The sequence below is a fragment of the Dromiciops gliroides genome, chromosome 1 (assembly GCF_019393635.1).
Source record: "Dromiciops gliroides isolate mDroGli1 chromosome 1, mDroGli1.pri, whole genome shotgun sequence".
Classification (NCBI taxonomy): domain Eukaryota; kingdom Metazoa; phylum Chordata; class Mammalia; order Microbiotheria; family Microbiotheriidae; genus Dromiciops; species Dromiciops gliroides.
In genome coordinates this window covers 517,896,104-517,922,921 of record NC_057861.1, presented here as the reverse complement: position 1 = coordinate 517,922,921, position 26,818 = coordinate 517,896,104, and the positions used below count along the sequence as shown (strand labels likewise).

The following is a 26,818-nucleotide window of genomic DNA, read 5'->3' as shown; positions in this document are numbered from 1 at the left end:
AGGGGGTGCCCATCAATTGGGGAATGGCTGGACAAGTTGTGGTATATGAATACAATGGAATACTATTGTGCTGTAAGAAATGATGAGCAGGAAGAGTTCAGAGAAACCTGGAGGGTCTTACGTGAGCTGATGATGAGTGAGATGAGCAGAACCAGAAGAACATTGTACACAGTATCATCAACATTGAGTGTTGACCTACTGTGATGGACTATATTCTTCTCACCAATGCAATGGTACGGAAGAGTTCCAGGGAACTCATGATAGAAGAGGATCTCCAAATCCAAGAAAAAAAAAAGAAAGAAAGAACTGTGGAGTATAGATGCTGATTGAACAATATTATTTCTTTTGTTTTGGGTGCTGTTGTTTTTTTTTTTTCTATTTTGAGGTTTTGCATCACTGCTCTGATTTTTTCTCTTGTAACAGGATTAATGCAGAAATAGGATTAATGTTATTATGTGTATATATATGTATGTGTATATATCTATATCTATATGTATATGTATAGAGATATATAGACATAACCTATATCAGATTACCTGCTGTCTAGGGGAGGGGGGAGGGAGGGAGAAAAATCTGAAATTGTAAAGCTTGTATAAACAAAAGTTGAGAACTATCTTTACATGTAACGGAAAAAATAAAATACCTTATACATTTAAAAAAAATCAATTAATACACACACAAAAAAAACAAAAACAAAAACAAAACAGAAAAAAAAAAGGTAAAGCAAGTTTAAACATGGAGTCAGTCAGGGTGATTTTTCATCCTAGGTCACAGAGCTAGTAATGTCTGAGGCTGAATTCAAAATAAGATCTTCCTGGCCTGTGTCACCTAGCTAGCTCTCATATGTAAAGATTAGACAAAAAACAGCTCGTAAGGTCACCTCCAGCTCTATTGATTCTAAAACGAATTCCCTTTGATTAAGTAATTCACATCCAGTACACTAAAGATTTTACTCAGATGACTGTAATAAAGTTATATGTGATAAAGTATCTTTTTGTACAAACCAAAACCTTTCTCATTCAAATGAGTGAACCTTCAGGGCAGGGTGAATGGAGGTAGCTGCTGAACTAGACTTCTATGGCCGGGTAGAATTAACAATCAGAATGTCTTAATAAGCTGTTTTTGGTGAAGAACAAAAAGTATGCCTTAATAATCCTGTCAATACAGAAATAGAAAGAAATCTGATGGGGGGGGGGGAAGGGCAGCTAGAGCACTGGCCCTGGAGTCAGGAGTACCTAAGTTCAAATCCAGCCTCAGTCACTTAACACTTACTAGCTGTGTGACCCTGGGCAAGTCACTTAACCCCAATTGCCTCACTAAAAATAAATAAATAAATAAATAAAAATAACAGACCTTCATCACTGAAGGCTCAGATTTTTCCAATAGGCCATTGTCTCATCTGCAGTCGATCATAACAGAACCAAAAAGAATCACACCATAAAAAGCTACTGTAATAACAGGAATACTCAAGACAAAGAAAAAATTGCAGGAGAGAAGAAATGTTATGAAGACTTCTGAATAAAAATTGGGCCAGAAGAGATTAAAACTTAATTCTTTGATCCTACAGGGGATAAATATGCTACCCTGATGGGCTTCTAAGCATTTAAATCATATAATCAATAGAAAATTTTCTTAAAGTTAATGAAAACAATGAGAAAATATATCAAAATTTTGAATACAGCCAATGTAAGCCTTAGGGAAATTTTTTATATTTCTTTCATCAAAAGAGAAAGAGCAGATCAACAGCCAGGTATAAGATTCAAAATGTAAAATTTAACACAGCAAGTGGTTAAACTTTGTTTTGCTTGACTGGTTTGTTTTACTTGCTTTGTCAAGAGAGAAGATGGGGGATATAGGAGGAAGAGAAGGCAAGAGGATTTTCCTTGAAAAATACAGGAAACATAACAATAAGTAACATATCAAAACTTTTGGAATGCATCCAAAGGAGCCATTAGAAGAAAATGTATATCTGTGAACACATCAATCAACAAAAGAGAAAGAATGAATCAAGGAATTGAACAAAAAGCAAATCTATAAAATCAATAAATAAAAGCACAACTAGAAACTAATTCCAAAATTTTTTTTAAAAACACAAAATTGAAAGCACTGCCCACTATTGAATTAAGAAAACTGAAAAATTATGAGAAAAGCTAAAATTGCAAATAAGTAAAGCCAACTTATATTTACAATAAAAGCAGAAATCAGCAAAATTATTAAAACTATTTTACTCAATTATATTCCAACAAAACTGATGAACTGAATTAGATGAATATCTACAAAATTTAAATATCCGAATATCCGAAAAATTAGTTGAACAAGTCATAAAACAACTCCAAGAGAAACTCCTTGCAGTGAGTAAACTCCCTCTAGTGTTAAAGCTTGGTAACTGTTCTGCCATTACGTCTTCAAATGTCTTTGTTTTCTTAATTATTATTTATGTTGTACCCAGTAAATTAGAGCCTAGCTTTAATACTATTGTGATGTTTAAAATCTAAATTGTGGTCACCTTAAATTAGAAACTTTAGCACCAGTCCTTGGGCATTAAACATTTATTAAAGCATACAGATATTCCCATGGAGTTCAGAAAGTTAAGAAAAAAGCCTATTTAGCCTAGAGTTCCAGCCTGGTCTGGTTCTTCCTCAAGTCCTCTGCCACAAGCCTGCTTCAATCACGAACTCTCTTCAGCAAACTGATTGTGGAAGCTTTTTATAGGTCTGGAACAGAGGCGGTCCTTACACACTGCTTCAAGCTGATTGGTTGGTGTCATCCAAATCCATTGGTTCTGAAGGTGTTCTCAAGGTGTGATTATAATCCAGTTAACTTGAAGTAGGCTAATCAGCAGCTAATCACTCTCACTTGATTCAATCAGTCTAGATTAATCTCCAGGTGGGTGTTTGAGTATCTGCTAAATCTCATTATTTCATCACACTGTTAAATTCCACTTCAGTATAATTAAGAGCCATATTGATACTCTTTAAAGGAGAGGTTTTGTTTCTAATGGAACAATCTTATGAGGTAGGTCAAGGTCAGCATGCTATTGATGAAGGGGAAAATCTTAATTATGATTCTTTATGATGTTACATTGTCTATAATAGAATTTCTCTTAAACGGCACTCTTGTTCTCTTCTTTCTGTCAGTCTCTCCTTTTCATGTAGTAAGCAAAGCTCTAGAGTTTGAATCAATAAATGATTCATATCTATCAGTGAATCAGTCAACTTGACTTCAAGTCCAAAACACTAGTAATTTGTCCGCTATTAATAAAGTCTCCTGCAAATATTATACTTCTTCCATGTAAAACAGAATAATTAAATATGCTCACAAATGTAACAATGCTGTTGCAAATCAGACAACAAATTTCAAAGTGCTGTATTCCCAGCCCCTAGCTAAATACACTGTTCATACTAGGCAACTAATTAAATATTTTTGTTGAATTCATGAATTATTGGAACTTCTTTTTCTCATTCTCTTTCCATATTCTTTTTCTCTCTATTTTTTTTTTTGGCAATTAGGATCAAACAGTATAAACCAGGTTACTGCAAATATGGAAAATGGAGTGAATGAAGGAACCACCAAAATTATTGCACCTTTGCCAGTTAAAAGGTTAGTACATATGACCAAAGAAATACAACAGATTATACAGCTTAGAAAAGGGATGAAGGACAACTATTTTAAATGTTGGCAAAGGTAAGAATTTACTCATTTGATTTTTTTTAAATAGAATTTGTAATTCTCATGAATCAGCCAATTGTCTCTAAGGGTACACAGAATCATCAAATTGAGAGTTGTAAAGGGTTTCTATGGAACCCATGCCAATAATGGCTTTTTGCAGGACCTTTGCATATTTAAGCCGCTATAAGAATGGCAGCATTTTGAGTTAGAAATGCCTACTCATATCCAAAATTAATCCTCACAAGAAGTCCAGATTTTGAAAGTCTCTAAGGAGAACCCACACAGTACACTTTCAGAAATCTCTCATTAGAAAATTTTTCCTATCGACTTTTTTTCGTTTTGGGGGTTTTTTGTTTTGTTTTATTTTGTTTTTCTGCCCTCCCTTCTCTTGCCCCTCCTTCTTTATCACCTTCTCCTCCTATTTTCCTGCAGGGTTAGATGTATTACTCCACCCAATTGAATGTGTGTGTTATTCCCTCCTTGAGCCAACTCTGATGAAATTAAGGTCTTTGAGCCTATTCTTATGAGTGTAAGGTTCATTTACTGCCTTGCTCCTCCCCCATCTCTCCCCCCACTACTTATGCCCTTTCCTGTTTCTTTCATGTGGGATTTCACCCCATGCTACCTCTCCCCTTCCTCCTCCCCCAGTACATTCCTCTCATCCCTCAATTTTACCCTAAAGATGTCATCATGAGCAGCTAGGTGACACAGTGTACAAAGCACCCATCCTGGACCCAGGAGAACCCGAGCCCAAATCTGGCCTCAGACAGAAGACACTCACCCACTGTGTGACCCAAGACATGTCACCCAACTCCAACCACCCTACAAAGAGAGATAAACAAAAAATAAATACTTTGCAGATATTATCCCTTCATAATCAATTCCCACCTGTGCCCTCTGTCTAAATTTATTTCTACCATGTGCCCTAATATTGAGAAAGTTCTTGTGAGTTAGATGTATCATCTTCCCATCTAGGAATTTTCCTATCAGTTTTAAATTAGACTTTTTGCAACATCTACCCATTGCTTCTTGGTTCTTCTTTCAGAAACCAAGAGCCTCCCCTCCTGGTTATCATGTATCCCCTTTCCTCTTTAGGATCCAGTTCCACCTAGACAATAGAGGTTTAATATCCTTGCCTAGCTGAGGCCCTGGAAATTTCTTCCCACAAGGACATAGTCACCTCTTGGCAAGTTGACCTAATTCTGTGACCTCGTCCCTGGAAAGTAATCCAATGAAAAGTGATAATTGGTAGCCTCAGTACACTTGATCTCCTTCATGTAAGAGTTACCAGTTGTCACAGATCACCACAGTCATCAACTAAACTAAAATCAGAGACAATACTGAGTTCATATAGTGTCTCGCTTTTTAACCCTGGCAAGAAGCTAAGGAAATGGGGTGCCTGCTGCTTATGGCAGAACATCAAGACTAAAAATTGCTATTTCAGTTATATTAGTTAAACAAGGTAGATTGTAATGGAAGGTAACAACATTTGGGGGAACAGGAAAGGCTTTTAAAAATGGTACCTGGGGGCAGCTAGGTGGTGCAGTGGATAGAGCACCGGCCCTGGAGTCAGGAGTACCTGAGTTCAAATCCAGCCTCAGATACAACACTTACTAGCTGTGTGACGCTGGGCAAGTCACTTAACTCCCATTGCCCTGCAAAAAAAAAAAATGGTACCTGAGCTGCACCTTAAAGGAAGAGAGTGTTCTAGTAGGTGCAGGTAGTAAGCAGCAAATGATGCCAGGTATGGTAATGGCCATTGAGATAAAGCTTTGTGTGTAAGAAAATGCCAGTTTGGCTTGATTCCAGAGTGTGAGAGGAAAGTAATGTGCAATGAGGATAGAAGGATAGCTAAATCAAGGAAATACTGGAGTTGGTTGAAGAGAAAAGCCTCAAGGTCAGATCCTGTGCTTATGAAAAATTACTTTGGCAGCAGTGTGTACCATGGACTAGAGTGGAGAGACTTGAGGCAGGAAAACCAATTAGAAGGTTGAGCTGTATAAGTGGGGGTCAGAAAGAAGCAAAGAGATGTGGGGAAGGTAGAAAAGGCATTTCCCAAGTGATTGGATATATAAAGGAAGATTACAAAACAGACACTGGAATGGTGATGGTAATACCTTTCACAGAAATAAGGAGGTTCAGTGAAGGGGGAAGTTTTTCAGTTTTAAACACGTTTTTTCCAGAATGGCAATTGGTAATACACAAGCTCAGGATTATAGCTGTGGAAATTTAATGCGAGAGGAAGACAGAGAATAGGAGAAAAGGAGGCCAGGACATAACCTTTGGGAACTCCTATAGTTAGGAGCCATGAGGAACAGTCAGAAATGTAAGAAAGTTAAATGCAACCAATGGGCAGAAAAAAAAAAAAGATTTGGCCATTAAAAGAACAGTTTCAGGTGTGATTTAAGTTGCAAGGGATTAAAGGAGAAAGCAAAGGCAGTAAAGTGCAGTTAGGATCCTATGTTGAGGGTTTGGTTGTTGTTGTTTGTCCTTCATTCTCTCTCTCTCTTTTTTTTTTTTTTTTTTTTTTGCGGGGCAATGGGGGTTAAGTGACTTGCCCAGGGTCACAAAGCTAGTAAGTGTCAAATGTCTGAGGTCAGATTTGAACTCAGGTACTCCTGAATCCAGGGCTGGTGCTTAATCCACTGCGCCACCTAGCTGCCCTGTCCTTCATTCTCAAAAAAAGACTGTAACATCAGGACGATGTCATGACTTTGCAGTGAATTGGGTTTGAAGCAGGGCTATGCAAAGTCACCAACCTCACTCTCTCCTCCAGAGCCATATGGTCCAGTGGCAAGATATACATCAGAATGACTGGAGATGGCCCTGGATGTTTTGTTTTGTTTTGTTTGTTTGTTTCTGGATGTTTTTTAAGGTAATTGGGGTTAAGTGACTTTCCAAAAGTCACACAGCTAGTAAGTGTCTGAGGTCAGATTTGAATTCTCAACTTCTGGGGCAGTGTTCTATCCACTGCATTACCTACCTTCCCCCTGAGGGTTTGGTATGGTCAGAGGAAGGTAATTTTATTGAAGATGAGGAGACATTGAAAGAAAGTAGGGAAGGGACTATTTGATAGGGAGAGGTTTCAGATTTGAGAGGAAGATTAAAGAAGCAATCTGGTACAGAATACCACAGGAGAAGAGGTTTGAGTGCAGACATAGAAGGGGTTGGCCTGGGCAAAAATGGCCACTTTGTCAGAGACTAGAGGAAAAGTGGGAGATGATATTGAAGAGAATAAAAGAAAAGACATGGGCATTTTAAGGAAGAAAGGAAATGTCCTTTTATTAAGCTCCTGCTATGTGCCAAGTGCTTTCTAAATTATCTCATTCAGTTCTCATAATGATGGGAGGTAGGTGCTATTATTTTACAGTTGAGGAAACTGAGGGAGAAAGAGATTAAAAGAATTGTCCAGAGTCACACAGCTGGTAAGTCTGATACTGGTTTTGAACTCGGGTCTTCTGACTCCAGGGCAAGTGATCTGCTATTTACTGTGTCCTATCAGTGCTAACACAAAATGGGTATTGGATCCAAGAGTAATAGTGAGAACTCAAGGAAGGTTTATATTACCTCAAAATGTAATACAACTTGGAGTTTAGTATTTTGGGTCTTAATTTCACTTCAAGTTATGTTTATGGGGACAGCTAGGTGGCACAGTGGATAAAGCACCAGCCCTGGATTCAGAAGGACCTGAGTTCAAATCTGGCCTCAGACACTTGACACTCACTAGCTCTGTGACCCTGGGCAAGTCACTTAACCCTCATTACCCCCCCACACACACACACACACAAAAAGTTATGTTTACATCAGGATACTCTATACATCCACAAGTCTATTAAGAGGTCACTACAAGTTTGGTTGTTCAGGTTAAATTAGAGTTCAAATTATAAACTTAGATTAACCTATTTATTTCAAGCAAATAAAATGTTACATAATTTTTTAAAAATTAAAATTGCCATTTCTCAATGAAAAGATTCCTGCTTGTTAACATGAATGCATGAAAAAAGAGAACAGCATAGTTACAGTGCTGAAGTGGGTAGAGAATAAAGAGGGCTGATTGACCCTATATATTTATTCCTTTTAGTAGATTGCTCCCAGTACAGATTGAAAAGTAAACAAAGTTTGGATTTTTTCCAAAATTCCTTATTCCCCTCCTTCCTTCTTCTGGTTTGGTGACACTATCTGATCACTGAACTTGGTTATACTGATTTTGAGTTACTCATTGCTGTCTAATATCTGTCTTCCCTACCTCCCCCAAAAAAGAGCCATGTACCGGAATTCCCTTTCCCTCTCACCATCCACAATCATTTCTTCTCTATTATTCCTTTATGTAAAGAAAGCTGATAAATTCTTAGTATATTTGAATTATATGTGCTTTCAGATAGAAGAGACAATGGGAGTTAACTAGTACAATTCTCCTTAACTAATTTTTTTAATATTTCATTTTTTTCCAGTTAGTGTTTGTATTTCTTTATGGGGCAGCCAGATATGTGCTTTGAATAGAATGCTGGGCCTGGAGTCAGGAAGACTCAGCTTGCTGAACTCAAATCTGGCTTTAGACACTGTATGACCCTGGGCAAGTCACTTCACACTTAATCATAAAGAGTCAGACATGGAGGGGCAGCTAGGTGGCACAGTGGATAGAGCACCTGCCCTGGATTCAGGAGGACCTGAGTTCAAATCCAGCCTTAGACACTTGACACTTACTAGCTGTGTGACCCTGGGCAAGTCATTTAACCCTCATTGCCCTGCAAAAATAAAAAAATAAAACAAAATAAAACAAAAGAGTCAGACATGACTTAAATGACTGAACAACAAATTCCTGTTCCATGTGGGCCCTACATAGGGATTTGGGCCAGAAAGCTTTACTTTGAACCTGGGATCACAATAAAAACAGTCAATTCATTTGTGTCTGCCAAAGCCAATCAATCCTCTCAAAAAGGGTCCATGATTTCTCAATAAACTCCCCTGGCTTGTGCCTAATCTTGGGGCATTCATTTCTCCAGATCTGAAGCTCTGATCAGACTGTGTGGATCTACTACATTAATATAGTAGTCACACAGTGGCATGAGGTTAGGCTCCCTGTTCTCACTGAAGGGACGGGCCCCTTCTGGAGGGGCCTGAGACAATGGTTGTTTTCTAAGGGTAGTCTTACTGTCAGACCCTGCAGAAGTGGGGAGGAGGGGTGGGACTGAGGACAGTTCCTATTGAACTGCTCCTAGGATAAGGAGGGGATCAAAGATCCAGAAGGCCCTCAAAATAGGTTGAGGAAGTGGCAGTGGAGGTGCTAGACGCTGGACCTCCCTCTTGCTTGATTTTTTTCTAGCGGGCCTCAGTTTCTCCCATAAGCTTCCTTGACTTTCTCATTCTCATTTCTGGAGATAGCATTAATTTATTTCTTAGCCACTTCCCTGTAACACACACAAAAAATAGCTATACATCTGCCCTAGGTTGTTTTTCCTCAACTGTACCTCTCAGTTGAGCCAAATTGCACAGATCAGAAGAAGCATCCTAGAGAAACTGCAAGGCAAGATTGCCAGCATATAAAAATGCTATTTTGATTAAGTGCCTAGTGATATGAAGGCTGTACAGTTTGAATGTTTTACCCCAGCAATAGGCTTAGGATTGTTTTGTTGTTGTTTTTGTTTGTTTTTTGTGAGGCAATAAGGGTTAAGTGACTTGCCCAGGATCACACAGCTAGTGTCAAGTGTCTGAGACTGGATTTGAACTCAGGTCCTCCTGAATCCAGGGCTTGTGTTTTGTCCACTGCGCCACCTAGCTGCCCTGCTTAGGACTATTTTGAGCCCATTTCTGCTCTCAGAATGAGAAGACACAAGGCAAACACAATACCACAAACATTCCTACAGCCAGGACATGAAAGATGCCAGAACTCTCCCCACAGTCTGGGTAGGCTGGAGGCTATTCATAATCTTCAGGGTTATTACATGATCCAGGGGTCCCTTTCTGGGGGGTAGGGGGGAGTCACGTGGTACAACTGAATACCTTAGCCCTTTCTTTTTTTCACAGTGGGTGCAGCTGCCTCAGAGCCTTAGTCACAGAGCTGGTCCTGAGCTCATAAAGTCTAATTCCCTGCCAGGAACTCCCCTACAGGTGATGTCCACAACTTTCCAGTCAGCAGCCCTTGGTTTCAAGATCACTATCATAGCTCCATGACCAAGATGGCCTGTCATGGACCATAGTCCCAGGACCATAGTTCCAGTTTATGTCTAACTGACCAGGGAGGGAACACTGTTAGGAGTCCTTTCCCAGCTGGCAGGGATGGCTAGCCCTAAGGGGAACTAAACCAAAGACAAGATAGCGTCATAGAAGTGTCTATTGGTGGCAGAAACCTTTCCAATTAATCTAGAGAAACCTGTTTGTAAATGTAAACAGACCATCAGATCAATTAGGTTGGGGAGAGTGATATTTGTAGATTAATGGTAGTATGGCTGTGGCCAATTGTAGTAGTCACCAGGTTCTCAGCACCATTATTCCTTTTCATATTCTCAACCGGGGGAGTGGGGAGAGAATGACAAAAGATGTGTGTGTGTGTGTGTGTGTGTGTATGTACATATATTTCTGCTTATGCTACTTCAACTGAACAAGAGTTAGGCCATCAATCACTGGAAGAAACATATATATCTAATGGACTGTATCCTTAAGCTTAACCCAGCTTGCCCTTGATTTGGATTTTTCTTTTTCAATTAATAGCTTTAAGAAGTCAAAATTTGAAAATAGCCCAGAAACCCAAAGAAGCAAAACAAATGCACCATGGGAGGAAAATGGACCTCAGGGGTAAAGTTCTTTATTGTTATCATTGTCAACCATAGACTGTATCAAAAGAGATCATGTCAATCAGGGAATTTAATTGCCTGTGAGTAAGATATCAGCATGTAAATCATGAAGTTCCTAAACCTTCTAGAATTAGAGTAGCTGAGTAAGATCCCAACAGATCATATTCCAATGTGAAACACTGCTAGAAAATCTTATCTGAAAACTAGATTATTATGTTAATTAACTGCACTGAATGTAAGGATATTCTGATTAATGATAATTTCCTCCTTTTCAATGACTTTATTTAATGGGAAGTTTTACTGTGAATATATGAATTTAGGTGGCCTGGGTTCACATCCCAGCAACAACAATTACTAACTGGTTAAGTCAGCTAATTAGCTTCAGATTCTTAGTGTGTAAATCATAATGCATGTATTATCTACTTGATAGGGTTATTGTGAGATGAAGGGCTCCCTTTTAAACTTTTTTAAACTTTAGAACCCTGTACAATTGTAATAATGGTTATGATCATCATTACTTATTTTTAAAAGCCATGTTTAGTTTAGGCTTGCTTAAAACAAAGATTATTTCATTATGGCCTCTTTTCAGGCTCTAAGTATTTCTGGTATATATATTTGTTAATGACATGTGTCTATTCCTGCAAATAATGACTTCTTATGTTGATTCATTTCTTTTTGCTGTATTTGCCAGGCTAAAAAATTCTATTATTTTTAAATAAAGTGGAGTATTGTAAAGATTTCTTTGGGTTGGCCATAGGTATAATTGTTGAATTTGCAGGTTTTAATTCTTTACTGTTATATTCTTAACTCCAGAGGACTGTACAGTTGTTCCAATGACCGTAATAAATCACCAAAATTCCCTTATTCACGGAGACGAAACCCATCTGGCAGCAGTGACCATGAGCCTGGACAGCCAATTAGGAGAAGGTAGGTAGACCATATAGACCAGTGTTCTCTTGAAATCCCTGACCTTTTTTTTTTTTCACATCTGTCCATATGTTAACACTCTCTTACATATCCATCCACAGATTTTTCTCCCCATATTTTGAGCTTTCTGATTTGACAAACACACAAAAATCTCCAAGCATTACCTTTAAGCCAACCAAAATAGTTCCATAAGAAACACTGATCTGAAATATGCTTTCACATCAATTAAACTAAACATTTCTCTAAGAGGTATAAATCCCTTTCAAAAATTACGACCAGACTCTGAAATATTGAAATAGTAATAGTGTAATGTTACAGGGAGGCTCCAACAAGTTGGCATTTGAAGGCATTTATCTTCCTGAGGACTAGAAGAAACAATACAAATAGATCTAGTTGTGGAATAAAATCATAATTTTTAGACATATACTATCTGGATTAAGATATGGAATCAAAAATACTCAAAACCTTATGGAAGAATATAAATAGTGGTCATAATTTATATAGCACTTTCAAGTTTACAAAATGATTCTCAAATTTCAAATGTCCTCCCAACAACTCCAAGGGAGGTGCTATTCTTGTCCCCATTTTACATCTGAGAAAATTGAGGCTGAGAAGCTAGCTGCCCTGCTCAGGGTTATACAGCTGGTTTCAATTTTAGCGCAAATTTTAACCGAAGCCTTCCTGACTATGCCCAGTACCACTTAGATGCCTATATGCAAGTTAGGAAACTGTCGAAATCTCAAACTTACTTCATATGTCCAATTCCCTAATCAGGATTGTGTGTATTTAACTTGTACTGAATACAGCATCAGGATGCTAGGGGAAGGGGGACAGATCTCTTTGAAAATGAATGTAAAAGATGTCAATAAAATACAAAAGAAATGATGATTCTTACTTTTGGATGCAGCTGCTGACATCCTGAGCTACAGGTCTGTAGTTCCTTTTTTCTACCCTGCCACCTCTTGTGACTCAATTTCTAAGGTCCTTAACCTTCCATCTCCCAACTCTTTCTTTCCTACAAGTTAATAGCAAACAAACTAGATATAGTCTTATAGGAGGGGTTCATAAAACCCCTTGCTAATGTTAATGATTTTAAAAGTGAATAAAGTCAAGACATCTGAAAGGAGCATTATTAAGGAAAACTTCTGAGCTATATACTGAGACTGTATTAATCAGCCACAGGAGTGAAAAAACTGGAAATGGGGTAATGGGTTTTCCATTTAGGGTCTGGGAATCTGGAATGAGCCAAATGCCCCCCCCCCAAATAGCACACACTTTGAGATTAGAGATTGTTTTGTTTTGTTTTCTGTAGACTGCAAAGTTATCTGAGATAAGGAATTGTAGAAAGAGGTTACAAAATCCTTCTGGCAGCATGAACTATTCAGTTTATCAAGACATGAAAATTTATGCCTAAGAATATAGAGGATCTTATCTTCTCTCCCTTTAAAGTACTTTACCAATTAGCATATGTTTTTGTTGAGTCCGGAAGACTTTTCATGACCCTATTTTTATGGGGTTTTCTTGACAAAGATAGCGTAGTGGTTTCCCATTTCCTTATCTCCAGTGTCTCTATTTTACAGTTGAGGAAACTGAGGCAAACAGAGATTAAATTAATTGCCTAGGTTCACAGAGCTTGTTAGTGTCTGAAGCTGGGTTTGAACTCAGATGTCCTGACCCCAACACTCTACCCACCATACCACCCAATACATGTTTAAGATGATCCAACTAATTGATTATAATAATAAGCTTCTAAAAATAAGTAATGTCAAATGGTCACAAGCCCAAAAAGAGTTCTTGAAAAAAACTTTAAAAGGAATTCAGTAATCAAATAAGAGAGATTGAAGAAAATTAGGGAAAACTAAAAACAATCCAAGAAAATTATGAAAAGAAACTTAACCAATTAGAAAAAGAGGTACAAAATCTTAAGGAAGAAAATAACTCTTTGAAAACTAATATTGAGCAAGTGGAATATAATGATGTTATAAAGACACCAAGAAATTATAAAACTAGGAAAATAGAAAAGAATCTGAAACATCTCATTAGAAAAACAACTGACTTGGAGAACAGATTGAGGAGAGCCAATATAAAAATTTTTCAGACTACCTGAAAGTTATGATAAAAAAAATAAAAAGACTGTGGATGCAGTATTACAAGAAATTATTAAGAAAAATTGCCCTGAAGTTCTAGAACAAGAGGGTAAAGTAGAAATAGAAGATCATTCACCACCTGAAAGAGATCCCAAAAGGAAAACTTATAGGAATGTCATAGCCAAGTTTGAAAATTCCCAAGTTAAGAAGAAAATATTGCAAGGAACAAGAAAAAAATGTAAATACTGAAGAAATACAATTAAGATTTCACAATACTTAACAGCTTCTCCATTAAAAGACCACAGCTCTTGGAATATTATATTTCAAAAAGCAAAAGGGCTGGGATTGCATTCAGGAATAACTTACCCAGCAAAGTTAAGTGTAATACTGAATGAAAAAACACAGACATTTGACAAACTGAAAGACTGTCAGGTATTTTTAACAAAAAGATCAGAACTCAATGGAAAATTCAATATAAAAGAGCCAGAAGAAAGATAAGGAAAACATTAAAGAGTAATCATAAGGCACTCAAGATCAGACTTTACTTATTACATATGAAAATGTTATCAGTATTCTTAAAACTAAAATCATTACTAAGGTCAGAAAGAATGGTTAGGGGGGCAGCTAGGTGGTGCAGTGGATAAAGCACTGGCCCTGGATTCAGGAGGACCTGAGTTCAAATCCAACCTCACACACTTGACACTTACTAGCTGTGTGACCCCGGGCAAATCACTTAACCCTCATTGCCCCACAAAAAAGAAAAGAAAAGAATGGTTGGGGCTGAGTTGTGTATGATGGGGGGATTCTACAAAAAACAAAATTGGGTAGGAAGAGGGGAAAATGAGCAATTATCTCATAATGTTGGAACCTTACTGTCATCTGGGTTTAAGAGGAAACAAGGTGTACATATGGAAGGGTCTAGAAGTCTTCTAAAATTATAGAAAAGTGAGAAAATTGGTAGACAAGGTTGAGGAGAGACTTTTAGAAGGGTAAATAGATTTGAAAGGAGGGTGGGAGAGAGGATAAGGCCTTCTTGGAGGGGTGGGTAAAATGAAGAATAGGAGGGTGAGGAAAGAAGACAAGGTAATAGGGATAGGGTAAAAAGAGGCTGGGAAGAAAAATAGTGAGTAAAAATAAGATGGAGGGAAATTCACAAATTGTAATTATAACTTTGAATGTGAATGGGATGAGCTCATCCATAAAATGGAAATGGATAGCAGAATGGATTAAAAATCAGAATCTAACAGTATGTTGTTTACTGGGGCAGCTAGGTGGTGCAGTGGATAAAGCACTGGCCCTGGAGTCAGGAGGACCTGAGTTCAAATCCAGCCTCAGACACTTAACACTTACTAGCTGTGTGACCCTGGGCAAGTCACTTAACCCTCTTTGCCCCGCCCCCCAAAAAAGAATGATAGATACATACACACAGTTAAAATGGAAGATTGGTATAGAATTTATCACATTTCAGCTAATGCAAAAAAAAAACAAACAAAAAACGGAGGGATAATGATTATGATCTTAGACAAAGTTGTCTAAAATAGGTTAGTTAAAGGAAATAAACAGGATAACTACATTTTGATAAAAGATTTCATAGAAAATGAAGCAATATCAATACTGAACCTTTATGCATCAAATATTATAGCATCTAAATTTTAAAAAGAAAAATTAAATTAATTACAAGTGGAGATATATAATAGTACTATACTGGTAGGGAACTTTAGTCTTCCCCTCTCAGAACTAGATAGATCTAACCAAAAAAAAAAGAAGAAGAAGAAAGCAGTCAAGGAAATGATTAGAATTTTAGATAAGCTAGATATGATAGATATCTAGAAAGAAATTAATGGAAATAGAAAGGAATATACCTTTTTCTTAGCAGCTCATGGTTTTTTACAAAGATTGACCATATATTAGTACATAAAAATTTTATAGTTAGAAGCCCAAAAGCAGAAATATTAAAAGTATTCTTTTCAGATCTCAATACAATAAAAATTATATCTAATAAAGGATCTTGGAAACAGATTTTTTTGGTCTTTTTTATTAGGGAATTTTTTTTTTCAAATTACATGTAAAAACAATTTTTAACATTGCTTTTTAAAACTTTGTGTTCCAAATTCTCTTCCTCCCTCCCTCTCTTAAGAATGCAAGCAATTCAATATAAGTTATACATGTGTAGTCATGAAAAACATTTCCACATTAGTCAGGTTGTGAAAGAAAAGACAAAAAAAAAACCTTAAGAAAAAGGAACTAAAAAAAATATGCTTCAATCTGTATTCAGACACCATCAGTTCTTTCTCTGGAGATGGACTGCATTTTTCATAAGTCCTTCAGAGTTGCCTTGGATCATTGTGTTGCTGAAAATAACTAAGTCATTCACAGCTTACACTATCTTACAATATTGCTGTTACTTTGTATACAGTACATTTCACTTTTCATCAGTTCATGTAAGTCTTTCTAGGTTTTTCTGATAGCATTCTGCTCATCATTTCTTATAGCACAGTAGTGTTCCATCATAATCTCATCCCACAATTTGTTCAGCCATTTCCCAATTGATGGACATCTCTGCAATTTCAAATTCAACTTTTCGGGAATCATAGATTTAAAACTAATTGGAGGGGGTGGCTAGGTGGCACAGTGGATAAAGCACTAGCCCTGGATTCAGGAGTACCTGAGTTCAAATCCAGCCTCAGACACTTGACACTTACTAGCTGTGTGACCCTGGGCAAGTCACTTAACCCCCATTGCCCTGCAAAAAAAAAAAAACCACCCAACTAATTGGAGATTAAACCTCTTAATCTTAAAGAATGAATGCATTAAGTAACAAATAATAGAAACAATTGATAATTTCATTAAAGAGAATGACAATAATGAGACAACATATCAAAACCTATGGGATATAACAAAAGCAGTAATCAGAGGAAAATTTATGTATCTAAGTGCTTTCCTGAATAAAATAGAGAAAAAGCAAACTAATGAATTACGTATGCAATTTAAAAAACTAGAAAAAGAACTGAAAATCCCCAATTAAATACTATATTGGAAATCCCAAAACTTAAAGATGAGTTTAATAAGATTGAGTGTAAAAAACCACTTTGAATTAATAACTAAAACTAGGAATTGGTTTTATGAAAAAAATAGATAAACAATTAGTTAATTTGACTTTTAAAAAGAATGAAAATCAAAATCACTACTATCAGAAATCAAAAGGGTAACTATACCATTAAAAAGATGAAATTAAAGCAACTATAAGTAATTATCAAGCCAAATTATATTGCAACAAATTTAACTATTTAAGTGAAATGGAAGAATATGAAAAATATAAATTGCCTAGCTTAGCAGAAGAAGAAATAGAATATCTAAATAGACCTATTTGAGAAAAAGAAATTGAACAGGCCATAAATGAGCTTCCTAAGAAAAAAAGCACCAGGACTATATGGATTTACAAGTAGATTCTATCAAACATTTAAAGATCAACTGATTCTAATATTAAATAAATTATTTGGAATAATAGGCAAAGAAAGAATGCTACCAAACTCCTTTTATGAAACAAATATGATACTTGATACCTAAACCAGAAAGAGTAAAAACAGAGAAAGAAAAATATAGACCAATTTCATTAATGAATATTGATTCAAAAACCCTAAATAAAACATTAGCTAAAGGATTATAACATATTACAAAGATTATACATTATGATTAAATGGGATTTATACCAGAAATACAGAGATGATTTAACATAAAGAAAACTATTAATATAATTGATCATATCAATAATAACATTTTTTAAATCACATGATTATATCCATAGAGGCAGGAAAAGCTTTTGAAAAAGTACAACACTCATTTCTGTTTAAAAAAAAAGAAAATTACATGATAACTTTATTATATATTTAAAAGGAATAGCAAGTTGTAGATAATAGATTTATAGTTTCATGAGCAATTACCTTTTTATTATACTATGTTATTATCCTATATTTATTATACTATGTTATGGAAATGCTTGTTTTATACCATAAGTCAAAAATGAAATGTATATACATGTGGGAAAAAAGACAATCTAATTATTGCTATATAATAGTTTAGAACATGGATTCTTTTCCTACTCTCAATAGGACTTGCCCTTGGGCAGATTTTGGGGCAGCTAGGTGAAAGCCTCATACACTTACTAGCTGTGTGACTCTGGGCAAGTCACTTAACCCTATTTCCCTCAGTTTCCTCAGCTGTAAAATGTGCTAGAGAAGGAAATAGCAAACCACTCCAGTATCTTTGCCAACAGAACCCCAAATGGAATCAAAAAGAGTCAGACATGACTGAAGGGACTGAATGATTTTTAGGCTTACTGGTCATGCTGGGTCACTGTGTGACAGGAGCGACTTGGAACAAGTTTTGAAAAGTCACCTCTTTTGTGACAGCTAGGTGGCACAGTGGATAGAGCACCAGCCCTGGAATCAGTACCTGAGTTCAAATCCGGCCTCAGACACTTGACACTTACTAACTGTGTGATCCTGGGCAAGTCACTTAACCCTCATTGCCCAACAAAAACAACAACAAAAAAAAGAGCTCATTGGGACAGCTAGGTGGTGCAGTGGATAGAGCACCGGCCCTGGATTCAGGGGTACCTGAGTTCAAATCTGACCTCAGACACTTGACACATACTAGCTGTGTGACCCTGGGCAAGTCACTTAACCCCAATTGCCTCACCAAAAAAAAAAAGTCACCTCTTTTGTTAATGGCAATTTCTAGTTTTGTTTTTTCTTTGCTGACTGATCATAATCTAACTTATTTTTTTCTCCCTCAGGAAAGCACGTAACAGTGGTGAAGACTCAGATCTAAAGCAAAGGAGAAGGTAAAACAAATAGAGGATAGGTAGAGATTGTGTAGACTACTAGACAAATTTTCATCTTGAGCAGTACTAGTAATAATATTCAAGTTAGGACATGTGGGTTTAATACCTATGTTAAACTTTTAAAATTTTCTCTTAAAATTTTTCTGCTTTTGGGGCAGCTAGATGGCACAGTGGATAGACCACCAGCCCTGGAGTCAGGAGGACCTGAGTTCAAATCTGGACTCAGACACTTAAGACTTACTATCTGTGTGACCCTAGGCAAGTCACTTAACCCCAATTGCCTCACTGTCCCCCCCCCCACTCCCAATTTTTTTTTTCTGCTGGCTAAGCTTCTGAAAATGTACTTGGTTTTTCTCTTCTAGTTTATTAAAGATTCTTCAGTAATTTTGTTTTTAATTCTCCATTGCTCTACAATGTGATTTACAAATTCACTTTATTAGACTTGTTGGGGATAGCTATGTTCCTATTGCTACAATATGGCAGTAAACTAAATCTCCAACTTTCTCTTTTTCTCTAGGAATTTTTCAAAGATGACTAAATTTAATTGAAGAAATATTAACCTAGGGAATAAGATATTTTAGTATTTATATTATAAAGTAGAATCCTTAGAGGCATCGTTCAAGGTTTGGGGGGAAGGGGTTCTTCCTAAATAACACTTGTCCTAATTTTTCTGAGTATTTTTTTTTCTGCAGGTCCCGCTCACGCTGTAACACAAGTAGTGGTAGTGAATCTGAAAATTCTAACCGAGAACATCAGAAAAAGAGAAACAGGTAATGTTTGAACCCTATAGTTAAGCTGAAATTCTGAAATCAAGTCCTGTGGTTGGAAATTATGCTCCCCATCCAGCAAGGAGAGGAACCTGCTATTATAGAAACAATAAGGATGACATGCTGATCCACTTGCCCACTCAAAACCCCCATGACATTATATGTATATTTAGCTTTCCTTTCTGTGTAGCAACTACTGGAAGCTCAGGACTGTACTAATCAGCTTTCACATATGCCAGAATTTGTCCTTGTCTCTACCCACAGTTGATCCACAGGAATTGATCAAGACCCAATGCACATTCAAAATCACTAGCTAGGTAAATGCTAGAGGCACCTGCCTCCATATGCCTTAGTTTTTTCTCCCCTCTCAGAGGCAACCTTAAAGCTTCCAGGGATCTCTACCCAGAGGATCAAAAGACTCCCTTATAATTGACTCAGGGAATCATGCCTGAATACACACAATCACAACATCATCTCAATGACTCAAACCAAACACATGCTTTCCTACCCTTACACATTCAAGCTACTCCAGTGAGATATGGCTTCTTAACTTATTACTTCAGTTACCAGTCTCAGGTGACTCTCCAAACTATTTTTTTTTTTTTAGTGAGGCAATTGGGGTTAAGTGACTTGCCCAGGGTCACACAGCTAGTAAGTGTTAAGTGTCTGAGGCCGGATTTGAACCCAGGTCCTCCTGACTCCAGGGCCGGTGCTCTATCCACTGCGCCACCTAGCTGCCCCTCTCCAAACTATTTTTATGAAAGACCTACACTGAAGGGAGTAGTCAGTTACTATGGGCAGCTCTAAGCCCTCTTTGAAATGGTGCACATCTTCTCCCTTTTCAGTTTAATTCAAGAGACCAGACTTATAGTTCCTTCTCAAAGGTTCCTTCCACCTATAAAAATCTTCCCCACGAATGGGATACATTGTCATGGTCCATGAATTATCTTTTTCTTTAATTGGATTTTAAAACATTGCAGAGCTAGATAGCCAAACAAATTTTTGAGGAAGCTTCTTCTTCCTATTGCCATCTCCTGGATCCAGCATGTGTGTGTAGGTTTTTAGCAGCTTCAAAATTCTAACCAAGAGCTCAGAAGAAGGCTATGTTACCTAAGTGGAATATTTGTTCACACTTGTTTTCCAGTCATGTCCAACTCTTCATTACCCCATTTGGGGTTTTCTTGGCAGAGATACTGGAGTGGTTTGGATTTCCTTCTCCAGATCATTTTACAGATGAGAAAACTGAGGCAAATGGGGTTAAATGACACCCAGGGTCACATAGCTGGTGTCTGAGGCTAGATTTGAACTCATGAATATGAGTCTTCCTCACTCCAGTATCTGCGTTCTATCCACTGCACCACCTAGCTGCCCTACTAAGTGGAATAAGTCAAATTAGGTCAAAGATGCTCTTAATTTGAGAGCCAAGGAAGAAGATATGATACACAGGAGATGGATTGAGATTGATTTAAAGAATTAAACACAAGGGGGGAGCTAGGTGGTGCAGTAGATAAAGCTCTGGCCCTGGATTCAGTACTCCCTGAGTTCAAATCCGGCCTCAGACACTTGACACTTAACTAGCTGTATGATCCTGGGCAAGTCACTTAACCCTCATTGCCCTGCAAAAAAAAAAAAAAAGAATTAAACACAGATCTGGGTCTGTGTATTTCAGTTAAGGGATTCCAGCAGCAAGTGAAGGCAAGTTTTGGAAACACCTTGACCAAAGCAAGACCATTGCAAAGGGAAGCCAAGGGTAGGGGAAGTGATCAAAGTAATTCTCCCCACCAATAACCAGAGGATGACCTTGTGACCAACAGTAGTGCTCGATTCCAAAGGAGAGATTTGGACTTCTCATTAGAGCTGAGAGCGATGCCCCCAGAGCAGCAGTGAATCACAAACTAGTTTATCAGAATCTGCATTAGGCACTGGGAGACAATGTAGACCCTAGAAAGAAACTCTACCTAAAGGAAACTTAATGAGGACTTTTCACAAAAGGAGAAAAAGATGTCCAGTTATAAGGAGTTGTGGGTAACCACTTTGCCACATGCACCTGCTTACTCTGGACTCTCTATATAGGGGAGTGTGTCCCACTTAGGAAGGAAGGATTGATTGGCTTTGTTACCTACTGTTCTAATTAAACCTGTTTGCTAAATACCCCTAACATAAAAGCTAATAACTGTGCCTGGCTGATAAATAGCATAAAGGATGTCCAGTAGACGTTGTCTTTCCCCCAATCTCTCCCCCTCCTCTACCTTCCCTGTTCCTGTTGAGGGCAGCAATACAATCCTTCAGGCTCCCAACCTATAAGTCATCCTCTCCTCACTGTCTCTCACCCTCCAAATCCAAACGTTGCCAAGGCCTATCAATTATACCTTTGCACTCTCTCAAATATGCCCACTTCTCTTCTCTGACATTGCCACCATTCTGGTGGCAGATGCTTGTTGTCTCATGCCTCCACTATGACCTAGCCTCCTGCCTGTCTTCTTGTACCTTACTCACTTGACGCCAGGATGTTCCACTAAATGCTGCCACCGGACATTCTGGCTATGCCGTGCCTGGTATACTCTCCTTCCTCTGCTCCAACTACTGCCCTCCTTGTTTCCTTTTAAGTGTTAACTAAAAGCACACCTTCTACAGAAAACTTTCCCCAACCCCTCTTTAATTCCAGTGCCTTCCCTCTTTTAATTATTTACCTTATCTCCCATATATAGCTAGCTCTTTACTTGTTTGCACGTTGTTTCTCTCCCTTCTTGAGGATGGAAATTTTTTACTTCTTTTTTTAGGCCTAGTGCTTAGCATAATGCCTGGCATTTTAGTATGTACTTAATAAATGTTTATTGATTGTTCTTGAGCAGTGGTTCTAGAAAACAATCCCCAACCCCTCTAGAACCTTAAGAGGAGAAAGTTATTTGTACTCTGAGGACCTAACTGGGTACTCACAAGTACAAAGGGGAATGGGGAAAGAAGCCCCTGCTGTTACAAATTAGAGAACTAGGGGCAGCTAGGTGGCACAGTGGATAAAGCAATGGCCTTGGATTCAGGAGGACCTGAGTTCAAATCCAGCCTCAGACACTTGACACCTACTAGCTGTGTGACCCTGGGCAAGTCACTTAACCCTCAATGCCCCACAAAAAAAATTTGAAAAAAATTAGAGAACCGAGTCCCAGGACTCAGGTGTCTTACTCTAGGGTTACCCACACTAAATCCTCTTTCAGATTTAGCCCTTCTATACTTCTGCTCAAGTTCCTCTTCTTTTACCTTTTCCCCCTAATTCTCCCTAATTCTCCCAAATTTAATTTCTTCCCTTCTTCATAAGCCCTTAATCCCTCCAAATCATCTTCAAAATCTTTCTTTCCCAACTGTTTCATGCCAAGTCTTTCTTCATCCCTTTCTGCAAAATATCTCTTGAATCTGGTCTCAAACATTAATTCAGTCCAAAAAATGATGAAGCAATTTGTGCCAGGTCCTGGGCTAAGCACTGGAGATGCCAAGCCAAGTCTAAAAATTGTTCCTGGGGCAGCTAGGTGGCGCAGTGAATAAAGCACCAGCCCTGGATTCAGGAGGACCTGAGTTCAAATCCAGCCTCAGACACTTGACACTTGCTAGCTGTGTGACCCTGGGCCAGTAAGTCATTTAACCCTCACCGCCCCACAAAAAATAAATTAATTTAAAAAATAAAAATAGTTTCTGCCCAAGGAGTTCACATAAGAGAAACGTGTAAATAGGGACATGTAAGATAGGTAACATTTTTTTAATATACCCTCTTCTCTACTCTGACATTGCCACCACTCTCAGAATGGGTCCCCATCACCTACCTCACTCTTAGATTACTGTAATAACCTGTTAGTGGGACAATTTAAACCAAATCTAAAGCCCATGTACTTAATGGGTCAGTACTTTGCTTATCCCTTTCAGTCACGTTTTCTATTACCTCCTGAATAAAATTTTAAATGTCACATTTAGGATCATCATTTTCACTTAGCCTCTTGTTATTGTTTTCACTGATACAAAAGCAGAATTTCTAAGGTTACTAATACAATTAGAGTAAACAGGAGTCCTTTATATTCTTTTACCTAATGGAAAACATTTGGCAATTGGTCACATTCACAGTCTTAACTGTTTTTCTCAAACTTAAGTTCACTAATCCATTAAAATCAAAGCTTTTACATCCATCACATCATATCTATCATAGTGCCTTTTTGAGAATCTATTTTATTCTCATTTCATTCAGATGTGATACTGTATAGACATAGGTTTATACATAAATATATAAAATTAAACCAATAAGCAAGGAGATGGCAAATCTAAGACTTATCTAGACACCTGGATTGGTAAATTGAAACAAGTAATGGTCAGAATTTCATAATAATAATCAAAGCAGGGGCAGCAAATAAATAAATCAAAATCAAAATCAAAACAGTACATTTCTCTACACTTTCATCTCATTATAATAGGCAGTTAGTCTTAAACACTTAAACTAGCTGTGTGACTTCTGTGGGGACCCTGGAGAAGGAAATGACAAACCACTCCAGTATCTTTGCCAAGAAAACCCCAAATGGAGTCTTGAAGAATTGGACATGACTGAACAACAATCATAGCACTAAAATTCACTTATCACATTTATGAAATTGTTTTCCTGCCATGTTCAGACAAATGTGCTATGAAAGGAAAATAAAGGTTGTAAAAATAATCAAAATAAGATTGTTTGGACTGACCTATATATAGGAAGCACATATCAGGGAAAACTCCTTTAGTTCTGGTTTGATATCAGATATAAAGAAACAGATACCTTTTGGAATAATAGACACATGGTATCATAGCCAGGCTCAGAATCAACCCGGTAGGAAACTTTCCTATCCAGAAAGTAACTAGCACTGTAGGGAAACAGTAAAGAGGATGCTGTCCTTATCTTTCCCAGTCTTTTAAATCCACTACTGATTTCCAGAAGACAACTCTCTAAGCAGCTCTAGACATTTCCCTTGAATGGTGGAGTAATGGCTTAGCCATCAAACAAATATATGTGATCTTAAAACTCTCAGAGCTGGGGCAGCTAGGTGGCACAGTGGATAAAGCACTAGCCCTGGATTCAGGAGGACCTGAGTTCAAAATCTGACCTCAGATACTTGAAACTTTCTGGCTGTGTGACCCCTGGGCAAGTCACTTAATCCTCATTGCCCTGCAAAATAATAATAATAATAATAAATTTTTTAATTTAAAAACTCTCAGAGCAAATCAAATGACAGGCCCAACTTATTCCATCTCACACACATGTGACCTTTCCAAAGCCATTCATTCTTCATTTTAGTTTTTTAATTGAACCATATCCCAGTGTAAAAATCAGTTAAGGCAGAAATTAAAATATTCACATTGGTGCTTTATACGTAAAGTGAAAAACTAAACAAAATTGGTTATTACTGCTGATTTTAGCTGAAACTTGAAGGAAACTTGAAGGAGATGTAGATGAGGAGAAAGAGCATTCCAGGTATGAGAGATAGTCATTAAAATGCCTGTAATCAGGAGATGCGGTATCTTATATGAAGAGCAGCTAGGAGGCCAGTGTCACTAGATTCCAGGGTTCATGGAGCCAGGGGCAGGGATGAGGTAGAAGATTGTAAAGGTGTGGAGGGGCAGGCAATGAAGAGCTTTGAACGCCAAAAGAATTTGGTGGAATGTCATCTTTCTCTATTTTAGGGGAAATGATACTAGATGTAATTGGCTTACAGATGGATTGTTCTTCAGATGCTTTCTAGTTCCCTTGGGGTATTAATTTATGGCTTTCTCAATTGCTCTTTCTGAAACTGGGTTGTTCAGAATCAATTATTTCCTGTCTTGTTAATGTAGGGCCTTTTTTTTTTAATATTCTTGTAAATAAAGCTAGGCTATAGAGGCAGTAGGGTGATGCACTAGAAGATAGAGCGCTAGGCCTAGAGTACAAAAGACCTGAATTTAAATCCAGCTTTAAACATTGACTAGCTGTGTGACCCTGGGCATGTCATTTAATGTTTGCCTCAGTGTTCTCAACTATAAGATGAAATTGTAAAGCACTTAGTACAGTGTATATAGATTTTTAATAAATACTTATTTCCTCCCTTCCTCCCCCCTGAAGGAAAAACTACATGTATTACTTCCATTGTCCCTACTTGTACTCACTTTTTTTTTTTTTCTGGTGGGGCAATGAGGGTTATGTGACTTGCCCAAGGTCACACAGTGAGTAACTGTCAAGTGTCTGAGACCGAATTTGAACTCAGGTCCTTCAGAATCCAGTGCTTTATCCACTGTGCCACCTAGCTGCCCCCCTTGCACTCACTTCTAAATGTCTTTCAATCTAACTTCTAATCTTATCACAAAAGTAAAACTATTCTCTCCACAGTTATTAATGATCTTGTAAACTGAGGCAAATGCTCTGGAGGGAATTTAGATCTCTCTTTCCCCAAAGGGGAAAATGCTTTGAGAATGCAAAGTCCAGCTCTCACGATTTAAATCCCCCTTTTCCCTAAAGGGAAGAAAACCAGAGGAAGATGATGCCTATGAAATGAAAGAAAGGTTTTTATTAAGCAGGAAAGTAAAATATTCACATGGGTACTGACAGCCCACCATGTAATGCATGGGGAGAGTTTATATATCTTTTGAACAAAGGAAGGTAAGGAATTTGGGGGGAAAGGTAGGCTTAGAAAGGAATGAATCAATGAAGCCCATCCCCAAGGGGAGGCGGAGTGAGGAATTCCAGGTGTCACAGCTGTGGTCCTTTGATCAAAGGAGATGTCTCCAGGAACAGGATAAAATCTGGTCGCTGCATAAGCAAAGTTAGGGGAGTCCCTGGAGATAAGATTGTCTCCAAAACACAAAGGCTTTGAAAACAGGGATGTCTCTTGAAGGTCCATAAACCACCAGATGGCTCAGGGTCTGCTTCAAAGTTGGTATGAGCTTAATTGGCTTCAGAGTTGCTGATTTTCTGCACATCCGGCTAGGTTTATTCTTGGTTACCACAAAGGAGTGTTGGTATGTCAGGCCGATACAGCCAGTCCTCATACAGTTCTTCTGGTTACCTGGACAATTGGGGGTGGGGGATGGGAAGAGAGCAAATCAAGGCATCCATTTTCACAATCTCACTTGCCAAATCTACATTCTGAAGTTACTTTGAGTGGAATTTCTCTTTCTGCCTCTTGCTACTGCATATTGTTGGTAATATATAGAAACATTGATGATTTCTCTGGGTTTATTTTCTATTTTCCTACTTTGCTAAAGTTATTACTTGTATTAATTTTTAGTTGACTCTAGGGAAGACCGTCATCTAATCTAAAAAGTCATAATTTTGTTTCTTTTCGCCTATGTATATAGCTTTTAAAATTTTTTGTTTTGCTTTAAATTCCTTCCTAATTGGGCCAGAACTCTTTTGAGGGTCTGGGCCTTCAGCCTACATTTGCTATTGAAGCCTGATCATTTTTCCATGACATTTGTACAGGAAATGATGTTGGTGCTGGCTACTGTGGCTACATTTACTTCATATTTTACTCACGTGACTGTAGTTAGTCCATATGTAAGAATATGGGTATCAAAAATGGCTAGTGAAGCATGAACAGTTAAATATGGCTACTGGTAAGATGAACAGTTGGGGTGATTGACATTTTTTGAAAAATTACTGTCTTAGTAAGAAGGTCTTGTGAGGGAATAATAAATAGGTCATAGGTACTTGTTTACTATTTCTAACTAACAAGTGAAAATGAACTATTAAGTTGA

The 26,818-nt window shown here is 37.7% G+C and overlaps 1 protein-coding gene across 1 annotated transcript in view; it reads left to right on the top strand.

Annotated features, from left to right (window-relative positions):
* The window catches only part of EPB41L4A (erythrocyte membrane protein band 4.1 like 4A), a 195,580-nt gene that overhangs the window by 145,938 nt on the left and 22,824 nt on the right, over positions 1-26,818 (top strand). Inside the window, 5 exon segments of the mRNA XM_043975760.1 lie at positions 3,510-3,600; positions 10,378-10,461; positions 11,274-11,387; positions 18,270-18,317; positions 19,010-19,087. Coding sequence (XP_043831695.1) covers positions 3,510-3,600; positions 10,378-10,461; positions 11,274-11,387; positions 18,270-18,317; positions 19,010-19,087 — 415 coding nt within the window.